Raw genomic sequence first — 15,345 nt, forward strand, 5'->3', positions numbered from 1 at the left:
TGACGGAGTTAATGGAGTAACAAACATGAAAAAAAAAAACAAAAAAAAAACAACACAACCGATTTGAGAACCTCCTCCTTTGAAATCTTGAAGTCGGTTAATTAGTTAGGTACTCTCAACTCGATCAAAAGCCTACCGAAATAACTCTAATTCACCTTAACCAATAACCCTACTTCGGCAGTCGGGTAAACAGGCGGACGTGGGTAAAGGAAAGCGGTTAGTAGGTACGTAGCAGGTGATTCGTATTGTACTAACACAATACGAATTACCTGCTACGCTACGTACCGAACAATAAAAACACCACTGTTTTTATTGTTTGTTTCGGATTTGTAAACAGCGCGCTTTTTATTGTTAATCGTATTTACTTGTCAGTCGCTTCGATTCGCGCGAACAGATGACATCTTATCAAATCATCATGATTAGTGCGATCCTCCATTTTTCTTGCTTATTTATAACATTAGTCGATAGCTCGGGCAAGGAAACCAAAGTGAAGCCGTTACGAGACTCGCCAAACGACGCTCTGTGGAAGGAGTACGAACATGAATTAAACGACGCTATGATGTACTCCAAAAGGCGTGAAAATGTGACCAGGCAGGCGGACACAGAGACGGTTATAGAGAAAATTATGGACACTATTTCATCTAGCGAAAAGTACTTGAAAAAAATTGATAGCATCGATTACAAGCTTAATCGATTGGACATCGAAGTTCATGATAAAACTAATGACATTCTAAAATACCTGGGGGAAATAATGAAATCGATCCGAGGACAAGGTTCAGTGTTTAAGGCGGGGTCGATGATGGATCACCTGACGGCGGAGGTGGGCGCCGTAAAGAAGATGCTGATTCTGCAGGGCGCGCCGCGTTCCGGCGGACCGGCGGGTTAGTTAGTCCTGATCCTGGCGCCTGCCGTGACGCCCCCTTACTCTAGATTGTGAACCCACGGAATTCACTCCGTCCGGACTTCAGTCTAATACAGACTAAGTAGATGCATGCAATTACATATGCATAAGTAACATTCATCATCCGACTTTTCATTTATTTATTTTAACTATTTTAATCTCGGTACCTACATGTTAATTGTCTGTATGTATATATTTACTTAATCTAATTCAAAAAGTTACTACCTAATTAAGTAGTAGGTACAGTGAGCTGCGAAATTGCATGGAGAAATTATCATTGAACGCATTTATAAATTCTCCATGCACTTTTACGGCTGATGCGGTACCTACTACCTTAAAACGTCGAGATAGCTCAATGACAATTGACTGAAAGGGAATATTTTCATAGTTAAGAATGTGGTTGTTGGTGACAGTGGGGCGCACCGACTCGGGGCTGGAGGAGCGGCTGTCGCAGCTAGAGGGCTCGGTGCGCTTGGCGGCGGCCGGTATCGACAACATCATGGCCACCATCGCGGAGGTCAAGAACCGCCCCTACGCCTCGAAGGAACATAAGTTTGTATTCATTATTTTAATATTCACTGCCAGTACCATATATTATAAATAAGCGCAAGGTATTTCTAGTACTTTTTTTACGCTCAAATTATGCCCTGTGACGTTCGCTTGTTACGCGCTATATAGAGTAAAAAACTTAATATTCACTCTAAATGCGTTCAGAGTAAAAACAATAACTTGGAACATGTACTGCGCTGAAATACATTAGATATTTTAACGACAGCATTTTTTCCCCAAAATATTATACGAGCACAAGCTAACTAGGCTACCAACTACCATTTATTTAATTTACCTACCTACTTATATTACAATGTACCTAAACAGTGTTTCTACTCATATGGCCACCTAGCACCTAGCACCTAGCACCTAGTACGATTGTGATCATCAGACTAGCTTCAGTTAATATGATTATAATAACATTGCATTGTCGCCGAAGTTATACAAAAGTTTATAGATAAGAAAACAACTCAAAATTTACATTTGATTACTTTGTGAAAAAAATGCAACTTCTTATCAGTTTTTGAACAATCAAGAGAGCCTTTACCAGCTGGTGCGGTGAAAATAAAATTATTTTTTCAATAATTTTGGTTTGCGTCTATTTAATAAGTAGTCACACTACTATATATTACGTTTGTTTACTTATTTCTGTATGCTACTGATGGCAACTTCGTCTGCCTGGGATGATGATGGGGATTTTTAAAATCTATATCTAATCTAAATCTATCCTTTGTCCTTCCTCGGGCTCTTAACTATCTCCAGTCCAAATTTCATCTAAATCGGTTCAGCGGTTTAAGCGTGAAGAGGTAACAGACAGACAAACAGACAGAGTTACGTTCGCATTTATAATATTAATAATAGTAGGGATAAACTGAAATACTAATTAATAGTGACCTTTATTCACAACACGTTTCTAAAAACGTAACAATTGACCGGGCTATGGGTAAAACAGCTCCGCCATGCACCAGTGGTCAGCCTTTCTTGCTTAGTTTTGGCTGTAATTATCAAACCTTTTCTAATTTTCATGTCAAAAGTAAGTGATATTATTTGATTGATAAACTGTTAAGTGATGGGGATGACTCACGTTAGACCGGGCCGTGTCCGGGCCGGAGCTTCCGGCACTTACTTTTCTATGACATGACAGGTGATAACATGATGCTTTCCACAAAAAACGAAGCGCCGGAAGCTCCGGCCCGGACACGGCCCGGTCTAACGTGAGTCATTCTATATGCGCCATGTTTGTTGGAATGTCACATGGTATTTTGATAAGTCGTTAACAGCCGAATTATGATGGTATGTATAATCATGTGGACTGCATTACATGATTAATACTTATTCTATCTGAAAAAAGTGAAAAAAGAATATAAATCCATATAAAAGTAACACTTTTAAGGCGGCTGAGTATTGGGAATTACTTTTTTTGTACGAAATCCAATAGTCAGCCGCCCTTGGCTGACTACTGGGTTTATGGCAGTAATTTTGAAAAGGTCGTAAACCCAGAAGTCAGCCGGGGGAAGCTGACCATAGGAATCAGAACTTTTTTTTATTTTCAAATGAAATCTAGATGGCAGTCGCTTTCGTAAAAACTAGTGCCTACGTCAATTGTTAGGATTAGTTATCAAGCGGACCCCAGGCTCCCAGGAGCCGTGGTAAAATGCCGGGATAACGCGAGGAAGAAGGAAGGAAATCTAAGTCGTTAAGCCTTTAAATATTTACATTATTATGACTTTATTTGATTGAAATAAGTAACTACCCAGTAGTCAGCCTGTGGCTGACCAGTGGACATTGACATCGCGGTACTCAGAACAGAACCCACCTGGGCACTGGGTACTTATTAAAGGCTGTCTATTGGTACACAAGGGGCTGATTACTGGCAAAAACGCACTTTCATTATATTTAATGAAATATTTCCAAAAGCAACATTTAAAAACGTTTTATTCCTTACAAAAATTAAACTATATGAAATTCTTGAACAGTAAAAACTTTAATAATTCTTATAGGTCAATTAGTAGGTAAGCAAATTAAACGATCTTGAACATAGAAATTTCGTAAAAAGGCTGACTACTGGTGCCTTTACCCTAGTTAAACTTAGGCATGAATGTTTTGTAAATTATAATATGTATTACAACACTCAAAATCTACAAAATATCTAAAATTGCTCCATATCATATCTGCTTGTTGTTCGCTGTAATTAAGTAAAGTGACCGGCTGATCGGGTTTCACCATGAAACACATTCAAATGGCTGCCAAAGATAAATAGATTATTGGTTTTATAAGAACGTTTTGAAAGAAGATCAATGAATCAAGTTTTATAGATTTGTTGGATATTTTGTAGGAGAAGTTTTACCTGACTATGATAAAAAAAAACTATGCGAAATACATAGGTATAGTTCGTAGATTTCAAACAGTCCCCTTTCGGCTTATCCTTTGTCTATTGTTAAATGAAACCGCACGTGCTACTTACTAGCATAAAAAAATGGTATGGCCGTTTTAACCGGTTATTCAATTACCACTCTATGGAGATTGCAATAAGGTTTAAAATGAACTAATGGGAAAACATATTCCTTAGCTGTGTGGTCTTTGCGGTTACTGAGTGCCGGCAAGTCGAACGCTACAGAACCAGTCTAAAATGTGTCATCGATATGCGTAACAAAGGCGCGTTATCGGAGAGCGCACTTACACTGGTTTTTTTAGCGTTGGACTAGCCCGCGCTCGCGACGATGCATGAACCAGGTAAGAGACAGGGACGGATTGCGATTAAAACATTTTGATGGATTCATGACAAGTATGTATTTACATATTTAAAACAAACAGTAATAACATTTTTTTACTAATCAGTTAAATAATTTATCTTCCTTTTAACGATTAAATTGAAATCGAATCTCTAAAATACTGTCAGGAAAAAAGTTTTGTATCAGATACCTGTAGATTTATCATCAGTACAAAACTGTATTTGATGCCTACTTACTGATTTTTTTCTATACCTACCACAAAAGGAAAAAACGGAACCCTTATAGGATCACTTTGTTGTCTGTCCGTCCGTCTATCTTTCAAGACCCTTTATCTTGAGAACGCGTGAAGGTATCCAATTGAAATTAAAACCTTAATATAAAATAAAATAAATAAATGTATTTGTGTAATTTTAAGTTTTCATGTAAGTGAATTGTCAAATTCTTAGTGAAAGTAAAGAATCTTAAACCTAAACCTATATACTCAGGTCTACAGCCCCTTGAAGCCGTGAAAAAATCAAACTTCTAGTTAACGTAAAAAAAGATACGGCCGTTTATGCCGTACAAAAAACGTATATAATTATATTAAGGGAATCAAAATTTATAGGGTACTTTCCGTTGACCTTGAACTATGAAATTTGGCAAGTAATATCGTCTTACCTACAGGGAAAAATCTGAAAACTAAATTTGTATAAAATAAATAAAAAAAGTTAAATTTGTACGGAACCCTCCTTGGGCGAGTCCGACTCGCACTTGGCCGGTTTTAATATTAAAAATTGCTTACTGATTGCATGATAATAATAAGTATTGATAGTAAGTAGACAGTAACGCGGAATTCATAACACTGGCCGAGTCACCGTCACCTATGAGTAAAATGTTTATTTAGGTAGTCGAACAATGTAAATACGATACCGATGCCTGCTATTGACAACATTATTTTATAAGAACAAGACTGCATCGCCCATTCAGTACCTACCCCATTTTATATACCTACTTACATACTTTTATATGTAGAGGTTTGCTTGGTTTCAGATCGGACTCGATGGACGCTTCAAGCCTCATCTCTGAATTCCGACGGACTTTACAGGAGCAAAAATCAAAAAAATGTGATTGCAAGTAAGTATTAATGGTTGCTTACACAATGTATCTATTGGATGTAACGTAGTGGCAGTGGCACCACTGACCGACTGGAACCTATATCCGACACTTCTATTTTTTCTCCAACAAAATAAAGCCATATCAAGAAATCGGCTTCCCACCCTTATTTTCTTGGATAAAAAATAAAAGTGAGGTCGAATTTCTTTTTTCTCTTCAACCCTATGGTGTCAATGGTGTGGTATGTCGTTGGATAGCTCATTTGAAAGGAATAGGGGTTTTCAACATTTCAACAACTAGTTTTTATTGAAGTGAATAATTCCGGAGAGAATCGCTCCAAAAGAAAAAAAATGTGTCCCCTGTCCCCCCTTTAACTTTTAATCCATACTAGATCCAAAAAAATAGAAAAAATCATGAAAGTAGAGTTAAATAAAGTCATTCAATAAAAAAAACGACTCACAGCGAACCTGATCAGTTAAGCCGTTTTTGAGTTATGTACCTATCGCAAAAAGCCTCCCCTGGTTAGTAAATAGAATGCAAAGCGCTGCGAATTTACGAAGGTACCTACTCCCTTTTGCTTGATGTGTACAAGTAACTAGTTAATAATCTGTGATGTGTACCTGATACTTACCAATAGCCCCCATTCAAGGCAGCCTATTGTGACGGACGGGTAACTACGGAACCCTACACTGAGCATGGCTCGTTGGCTCGACATGGTCTTGGTCGGTTTTTCTACGTTACTTTGTAAATTTTATTGTGGACTAAAGCTTGGTGATATTGTAGGGATATGAATAGGACCTTTTAACCCTTATATGCTAGCCCGTGATCTGCAATGCTCGAGTAAATCAAAAAATCCGCTCTTGGGCTTCACTACTACTACATTTATTAGTTTTATTACATATATTATAATAAAACAAACTAATTTAAAAGATGATTGATTATATTTATACTGTAATATTTATTGATAATGTCAATGTTATTTATGAGTGATTCTCAAAAAAGTGGCATCGACAGGTTAAAATGAACGAAAAAGTAGTAAGTCTTTTTTTCAACTTTTAAGAATAAAACATTTTTTTTTACTACTTCAAGTACCCCAAAATTTCAAAAGGGAACGGAAAATGAAGAAGTTATAGCGAGTTGAAGTTTCGAGGTGTAGGTTAATGTTACAACACAGGTTAGGAGGGAAATGAAGCAGGTTATATATGGATCGAGTCAGAAGTCACAATCACCTGCCAAGACTTACAATAACCTGTACATTGATCACAGGTTAAAATTTAGCAGGTTACAGTGAAAATACATTTTTTTTAGATATTCTCTTGAAAGGATAATAATAGGAATGTCTTTTAGCATAGATGAATATACCTCCATACAATATTAAAATGATATTATTACATTAGGCCCCATACTAATTTCGTAAAATTATTAACCACTTGTCTCTACGAAACTATAGGTATTATATCGATATTGAATTTTTAATACATCCCGACGTTTCGAACCCTTTACAGCGGTCGTGGTCCAGGCGCGGATCCACCGTTGTGGGCACGATGGGCAATTGGGCATGCCCAAAACCCTAATTGAGTCCCCGAGTAAAATTACGCAGATTTTTCGCACACGCATTTCGCAGAAATTTCAGTACGCAGAGAAGTTGGCATAATATTGATACGCGGATTAACTTTTCATAGAATGATCGTTTGCCGTCACGATTACCCGAGTAGATAACTATTGGTCGAAACACCAGTAGGTAGGTAGAATGATCATTTGGTATTAATTAGAAATTCTTGCATGTTAATATCAGCTGGCCACAGAATCCTAATTATTTGCAAGAATAAAGATTATTTACTAACAGGGGCAATTATTTTTAGCTTATGGGAGTTATGGGCACTTATGGGTCTTAGAAATCTTAAACATTCACAAATATTAGTACAATTTCCTAAAATAATGCCAGCTTTTAATTTACAGCTGTAGGAGTTTTTTTAGCGTAGTTACTCGTAGCGTAGCGTTTAGTTTTATATTTATCTATGTATAAAAAGTGCTATCTATGACTCAATGAATCAATGTTTTAAGTAACGCAATTGCTAAATTACTAATTTAACTGTTAAATAGTAAAATTTTTTATATTTAAAACTGTCATTTTATTCGAAAATCACTTTTTCACCACACCAGCTGGTAAAGGCTGATTGTTCAAAAACTGATGAGAAAGTTAAATTAAATTAAATTAAATTAATTAATAAGATGCAAATTTTGAGCTGTTTCTTTATGGTAGCTGGTATAATTGACTTTTAAATGATGATTTTGAATGATAAATACCTCATATTGCATATCACATTTTGTAATAATGAAAAATAAGAATACTAAATATTTTCAAAATTTATTTCTTAGGGTTAGATAGGATATTAGGTATAATTTGAGATATTTCTTCAAAAAAAAAATTGAACGGTATCGTATCTGGAGAAGCCCAAACTTGATGTTTTGATAATTATTTTTATTCTAATTAAAAAAACATAACGAAAATGAAATAATGTGATATACTTTTACAATTGGCTCAAAAAGCCCTTTCATTTAATACCACACATGAAAGGTTTCTGAACAATTTGATTTCCATACAAAAAAAGATGACGTCATAATTCGTCCTTTTTTTTAGTGCTGCGGGTCAAATTTATTCAAATGGCCTAAAGATCAATGGTACCGACTTGCATGCTTTTAACACCATTTGCAGCGTTTTTTTGTCGTCGTACCGCCAGCACTAATTAAAATAACTTATTTTTTTTTGAAATATCAAATGATACTCAACTTTACCTAGTAACTAGATTGAAATATTCAAGAGATAGAGGCAGATAAAGAAATTTCAATTTTCGATTTTCGTGTCGCGCGATTGCTAATTAGGACACTCATTCGAGTTCAATATGTTTGATCGCGCGTTCGCACGAGTACAATTCGCGCGAACTTGCTATAAATAATCGCGTTGTATTAGGACGACCCCTACTGCAGTTGCCGGATCTGAAGGGATTCATGTATGGTGTAGGCTGCATCCTGAATTGTACGATCTTAGTTGTACTTGTTATTATGGTAAGCAACACGTATTCGTAACAACATATGACTTAGTTATGTAAGTAGGTAGTAAGATTAAATAATTATCTATTTAAACTCTTTGTTTAAGAGGCCGGTGTCGATTTTAGTCGCAAAAATGTAAAATTGATAGATTTAGTCTGTGAAATTGTACACCTTTTGTTACCTAATTGAAATAACAAGTACTGGTAAGTATTAGCACGTCTTCTTATCTTGCCTTTTATCAGATAATTTTTTTGAAAACAGACAAAAAAATTGCAATGATTTTTTTTCTGTTGGACGTTTAGGTAAACGCGCGTAAAGCACTGATTTTGTCGCTCTTATTTGTAAATTTCGTAAAGTTTGCACGGCTAAAAATGGTAAATTTGTATTACACATATTCTGTACTCGACCTCTATCAGATTACATTTTTGTTATATGACTTAGAGTTCGAGGAAATGAAAGTTAAACGAATTCATTTTTCTCCAGAAATGACCTCAAATCTACCGCCATAATTTTTTTGATTAATTTTTAAAAACTGCCCCTTCTATAGAAAATCAAAAATCGCCAAAATGTAAAATTGATAGAAACCAATACTTGTTATTTAGATATTACGTAACAAAGCGTATATAATTTCAACGACTAAATCTTATCAATTTTTAATTTTTGCTCCAAAATCGACAAGGGCCTCTTAAGCCCTCCGTCGCATTGCAGTAGAAATGCCCATAAAATTGCCTAGAATTAGACCAAGAACAGTCTGCAGAGATTTTGACAGCACACGCAGTGCCAGTGCCAGTGTTTACTTAATACGTCATAATTTCATAGATTTAAAATAACACCTGCACTGCTTGTGCTGTCAAAATCTCTGCAGACTTTTCTTGGTTTAACTCTATGAATAGGGAATATTACGCAAAACTCTGCGTAGAGGGCGTCACTAGCACAATCACACGGCGTACCGCGAAACATGAAAATCGAAATTTCGGTTTCTCCTTCTGTCACTCTTGCCTATTCGATCGATAGAAAGGCAGATAACGAAATTTGGATTTTCGCGTTTCGCAGTAAACAAACCGCCTTGATGCATCAATGTCATAGTGAAAACTTGTCAAAAAACTGTTAAAGGCCTAGTATGTATTATAAGTTAGTCTATGGTTTAGTATGTGCGCTAGTGCTGCACTCTGGCGGCAGAACATTGCAGTAATACTCCCTATTATATATTTAAACGTTGCACGCAGGTCTGTTCGCGTCGACCGCTCAGAGCGGTATCCGCTGGACTGCTACGAGATCCAAATGCAGGGCTTCAACGTGTCCGGCATCTTTAAGATACACCCCGACGGCATGGAGCCTTTCTACGTGCTGTGCGACCTCTCTACCGCGGGCGGTGGCTGGACGGTAAGGCGCGAGATTAGATACATATTACATACTGTGCACTTAACATTTGGGCTCTTTTATTGTCTTTTGGTGTGCAGGTCGTTTTCAAGTTTTTATATTTTACCCCGTTCTGGCCTCGGACTATATAAACAATTACCTACGTATGGGTATGTCCTGTAGTCGAACGGTCATAAGTACCTAGTTACCTAATAAAAGTGTCGTGGAAAGGACTATAATACAGAACTGAGAAACAAAAGCCACAGACAAACGTTTCATCGTATTCGCTAAATCCTCAGGTATTTCAAAACCGTTTCGACGGTTCTCAAGATTTCTACAAAAGTTGGACTGACTACAAGTACGGGTTTGGTAACCTCGCGGGAGAGTTCTGGCTCGGGCTGGACAAGCTGCACTACCTCACCAACCAGAAGCTGTACGAGCTGCGCGTCGAGCTGGAGACCCAGAACGGCCACGAAGCCTACGCCGCCTACTCCGTGCTCACTATCGGCCCAGAGTACGAGGGGTACAGGATCAGTACCCTGGGGACATATTATGGGACGGCTGGTACGTAACTCAGGGAACAAAACATTTCAACTCAGAACGTACCTACCTTTTTATAGTACCTAGTGATAGCATTTGATTTTTGAACGCAAGCTTAAGAATTTTATGATGTGGTTGGCAACCTAATCAGAAATACATGATTAAAGCGTTCAGGAACCAATTCCTTATTCCTACTAATGTACCTGAGGGTATTAAGGCCTAGCTAACGTCAAATCGCTTTAAATCGTTATTTATTAAATATACCTAGATTTAATTTAAACTCAGGGAATGTAGCTTGTAAGCTCGAGCAACAAGCTTACAAATTTAGACCAATATACAAGTAAAATACAGTGTGTTCATGCGTCAGAATTTTAACTACAATTAAAAGAAAAATCACGTACCACGTAGCATAAGGTTGCATAGCCTGGTAGGTTATTAAGGCCTGGTCCATCTTTATGATTTCACAAAAGTGTGAAATCTTGAAAATTGTTTCAGTAATTACCTTTATTTAGAAAGCACTCACCGTTGTTTACGTATATTAGTTGTTATAATTTCTGTACGATACATTATTTTAAGGAAATTCGTTACTTTAAATGGTATAGGTTTTATTGAGATATACATAACGTATGCGGAGTGAAATCTGGACAAAATTCAATGTCGTATTAAATAAAAACAACATGTATTTTATTTTTAATGTAGTGTGAAAACAACATGGTTATTTTTCATAAATTTTCATGTATTTTAATAATGTAGGTAAAAACGTTAAATACAAGATAAAGTTTACTCAAATGCGAGATTTTTACCGGAAGTTGTGGTTCTTTAAAGCCATCGGTGTCGAAAACACACGTTGGCATTTTTTTAAGTTAAAATTTTATCTTCCTTAGGAAAACTTTTTTAGGAGACTTCGTATGCTCGACATATTTTACAATCTCGTCCATTGGACCATTGGTGTTCTCAAAATAATAGTTACCCTGCCATAAATTTCCATTTTAAGTGACATATGATTAGTCCCCCAGTAGACACATTACGCAAAAACAGCTGTTTTTGTACATTTTTGTCGATATGACGTACCCAAATTTTCAGTTTCTTTTTTCATCACACTTGCTCGAAAAAGATCTTATTTCATGCAGCTGTACTGAAGGACAAAAGCCTATATTGTTCCCGCGTGAGTTACGGATTCTGAAAAAAAAAGCTATAACTCACTCGTGAGTTACCTACAGCTTTTTTTTTTAAATTATATCACTAATTCATACGAACCAAGTAGGTATAAATGAGTTTTACTTTGAAAATACTGACGTTTACAAATTATTATTTTTGCTTTAAAATATTTAATTTGATTAATTTAATAGCCGTTTCAAATATTTTTACACATTTTGAAATTGTGGCTGAATGCAGATGGGTCTGTGCCTCCGATGCCTAAACTGCCAAAAATTTTCAAAATGGCGGACGAATGTTTGAAATTTCACCGTATTTAAGAATGATTTCGTTTAAAATTTAGTTTTTTCTTCGCAAGTGTGATGAAAAACATTGTGTGTAACTCCGGGGGTAAGAATATTGTTACTCGAGTCTTTAATTCACTCCAGCCGTTAGCGATAAAGGCATTCTTTGATCTGTTTTGATTTCCAATGAGGGCTAACGCGTATGAATTCGCTGCTAGGGGCGCTAGTGTGGATGGTGGTCTTCGCAAAGTTCGAAATATCAAATGTCACTTTAATGACTGACAGCTGTTCTTTAGTCTTTTGCATGTCTTTTGGACCACCATCAACAGAGGCGCCAACTGGTGAGCAAAAAAACGATAGCCCTCATACCTTAATAACGAGACCAAACAAACATGTTTATGTCATTTGTTCACAAACATGTTTTGTAAATCACATGTAATCACTAAAACACACTAATGACAGGTTATCAAAAACAGGTGATTCTCTATCGTACCACGCCGGTCAAAAGTTTTCCGCTATGGACATGGACCACGACGAGTGGAAGGATGGTTCGTGCGCGGTCGAGCATGGCGGCGCCTGGTGGTACAAGGAATGCGACAAAAGGTAGGTACGGCTACCACCCCGCGGGAAACTACGCGCGGTAATGCATCATTGTTATAGTACCTACCTATAGTCCTGGCGGTTCACCCCAAAATTCAGTAAAATCAAAAAAACAGCAAAAAAAATCACGTTTGTTGTATGGGAGCCCCATTTAAATATTTATATTATTCTGTTTTTAGTATTTGTTGTTATAGCGGCAACAGAAATACATCATCTGTGAAAATTTCACCTGTCTAGCTATCACGGTTCATGAGATACAGCCTGGTGACAGACGGACAGCGGTCTTAGTAATAGGGTCCCGTTTTTACCCTTTTGGTACGGAACCCTAAAAAGGAGAGGAGTTATGACGTCATCTTTTTTGTGTATGATATCACATCATTACATTTCAGTCACGTGTTTTAAATTAAAATAATTTTCAAAACATACAAAGTTCGGGCTCCTTCAGATCAAATCGCTTCGGGTCAAATTGGTTTATATGGACTAAAGATCAATCGTGCCGATTTTCATAGTTTTAAAACCATTTGCAGCGTTTTTTGGCGAACCGCGAGTAACTAGTCTATTACCTACTGAAAGATTGGGTAACCGATTGGTGAGCCGATTTCTGTTTAAGTTCAAATTGCTGGAATGTGTAATGACAATACAATATGATCTTGGTATGTATGTGCGATCATAAGTAGTTTTTCAGAATCATCCAATACGATTATGATTCTAAATATTTTTTCGTTTCCATCGAAAGTGTTTCAAAATCAGCAAACGCAAAGCCAGCAAGTAATGTTGATTCACTAATAAATATAACGTTTTGACAGTAATCTAAATGGATTATACGTGAATTCCGACGAGAGGCGCGCGCACACCATCTACTGGATCTCGTTCAAGGGCCCCAGCCTGCCGCTCACCCGCACCAAGATGATGATCCGGCCGCTGCCCGCGCGCCGCCCCGTCGACTACCCCGACCAAATCCGGGTAAACTACATACTTATATTAACGCATACATTAGCCAAATTACGACATTGATTTTGTATTAGTATTTAAGGGTTGAGATTAATTACGAAAGTTCCCAAATCAATACTAATATTATAAATGCGAAAGTAAAAGTAAACCGCTGAATCGATTAAATCGATATCGATAATGATCGATCGATACAGACGGTTTGTCCTGGGAGAGTTCAAAGGATGGTTTTTATCGTGAAAATCATCCTTTAAGGGGTGGACTTTGCTGTGAAGTGAATATGGATATGGAAGTACTATCGAAGACGAAGTCGCGAACAGAAGCTAGTCTCTAAAAAAATCTATACGGACAAATGTAGCAAATTGACTTTACCAGAACAAAATATCTGAATATCATTATCGCCCCGGTAAAACAGCGGGCTAAGTACGGTCGCATTTTTATCGCCTGTCACGTTCTAACAAGTAGGTATGTAAGTGCGAAAGTGACAGGCATAGTGACAGGCGATAAAAATGCCACCATGCTGCCACCGCAGGAATGATAAAGGCTGATGAACTTGCCCACTCCCGACAGCTTGGTACATTATTATTGGCAATAATAATTTTTTGCATAGGTACTTGCATAGTTGTCATCCATTACATCCAATAAAAATTCTGAATATGAAAGCTATGAGGGATCTAAATCTCGCATTGTTGGTCATAGACACTGTTGTAGGGCAAAATGGCTCAGAGTTTAAATTGGTTAAGTACGCGTAGGTACATACTAGTTTCGTTCGGCCACGCCAGGACGCCACACCTGAGCAATGAATGAATGTTTTCTAGCATATGACGGAGATGCGCAGCGAGGTGCAGGGGGGGCACGTGAAGCCGGCCCACAGCAAGGGCGTGAAGAGCAAGCCGCGCCGGCCCGACTACCGCCTCGGCCAGCCCGCCGCCAGCGACGCCTTCTACGCCGGCTACGCGTAGCTCTCGTACACACTGTCCTAGGTCTCTGCATGCAAATAAATTACATACAACCTCGAACTTTACCGTTTATTCACTGATGTTTTAAATTTGATTCACGAAACCTGCCACGAGTATTACTGTTCGTTAAATGAGAACGAGTAAAAAAAAAAAATATGGGCCACAATATACACTAAAATGTACCTACGTTAGAAGATTATGATATACAAAATTACTGTGGCAGTTCTCATGCTACGCTACCCATCCGCTATTCATAATAATGAATGGTCGTGGTTGCTAGGTTTCGTGGAGGTGCAGGAGCTGGGGTGGCTAGAGTAGTACTACCTCGTTTTCACGTAAAATGGTTGTCGATTTGCGGACAATGCCCAGTATTACTAACTAACCTACGTTAGTAACACGAAACAAAAAATATTGGTTACAAAAATTGTATAAAGGGGCCCACTGACTATCAGTCCGCCGGACGATATCGGCCTGTCGGTTGTTCGGAACTGTCAAATTTTTGTTCTAACTGACAGGCCGATATCGTCCGGCGGACTGATAGTCTGTGGGCCCCTTTACAATGATTATGAACAGATGCATTTTTCTAGCTCTATTGAATGAATTATGCGTCAGAATTTGTGAGATTTCTTCTAAGTATGTATTTGCAAGTGATAAATAATAAAATAAAAGTTTTTTATCAGTCTCATTTGTTTATTTTTTTCTAATTTCGTCGTGAGCGTCTCCTTTACTAACATTTTGAGCAAAGTACCTCAAAGCGCGAGACTACTACTGCAGCATGAAAGCACAGCAAGTCTGCCTCGCTGAACTTTATATGTTTATAAATATCGGCGGATACTTTGCAGAATTGTTTCATCGTGTCTCTGTGTTGTGACTATTAATTAGATAAAAACTCAAGAAGTATTCTCAGTCAAAAACCAACTTTGATATTCGCAGTCAAGCGCTTACGAATTTTGTGTGAGGTTTGTCCAGTCCCGCGATAAGCGTGATAAGCGATGGTTTAATGAAGTAAGTACACATAACGGCTCGGCCAGACATCGCGCGTAGGCGGCAGTGGCAGTGGCAGTGGCGAGCGGCGAGCGGCGAGCGGCGCCCACCGGCCACAGATGGGTCGAAAGGTCGGATCGCTATTTCTCGGTCTATGGCCGTCTCTTGCTGCAGCCGTCGCCGCGCGTACC

The 15,345-nt window shown here is 37.8% G+C and overlaps 1 protein-coding gene across 1 annotated transcript; it reads left to right on the top strand.

Annotated features, from left to right (window-relative positions):
* Positions 1-310: 310 nt before the first annotated feature.
* LOC134754483 (ficolin-1-like) lies at positions 311-14,175 on the top strand. The gene is made up of 8 exons (XM_063690817.1): positions 311-881; positions 1,315-1,453; positions 5,212-5,295; positions 9,552-9,708; positions 9,984-10,248; positions 12,140-12,266; positions 13,070-13,226; positions 14,030-14,175. Exons 1-8 carry the CDS (start codon positions 395-397, stop codon positions 14,171-14,173), a joined length of 1,560 nt encoding a protein of 519 aa, XP_063546887.1. The 5' UTR covers positions 311-394; the 3' UTR covers positions 14,174-14,175.
* The last annotated feature ends 1,170 nt before the right edge of the window (positions 14,176-15,345 follow it).

The sequence above is a fragment of the Cydia strobilella genome, chromosome Z, assembly GCF_947568885.1.
Source record: "Cydia strobilella chromosome Z, ilCydStro3.1, whole genome shotgun sequence".
Classification (NCBI taxonomy): domain Eukaryota; kingdom Metazoa; phylum Arthropoda; class Insecta; order Lepidoptera; family Tortricidae; genus Cydia; species Cydia strobilella.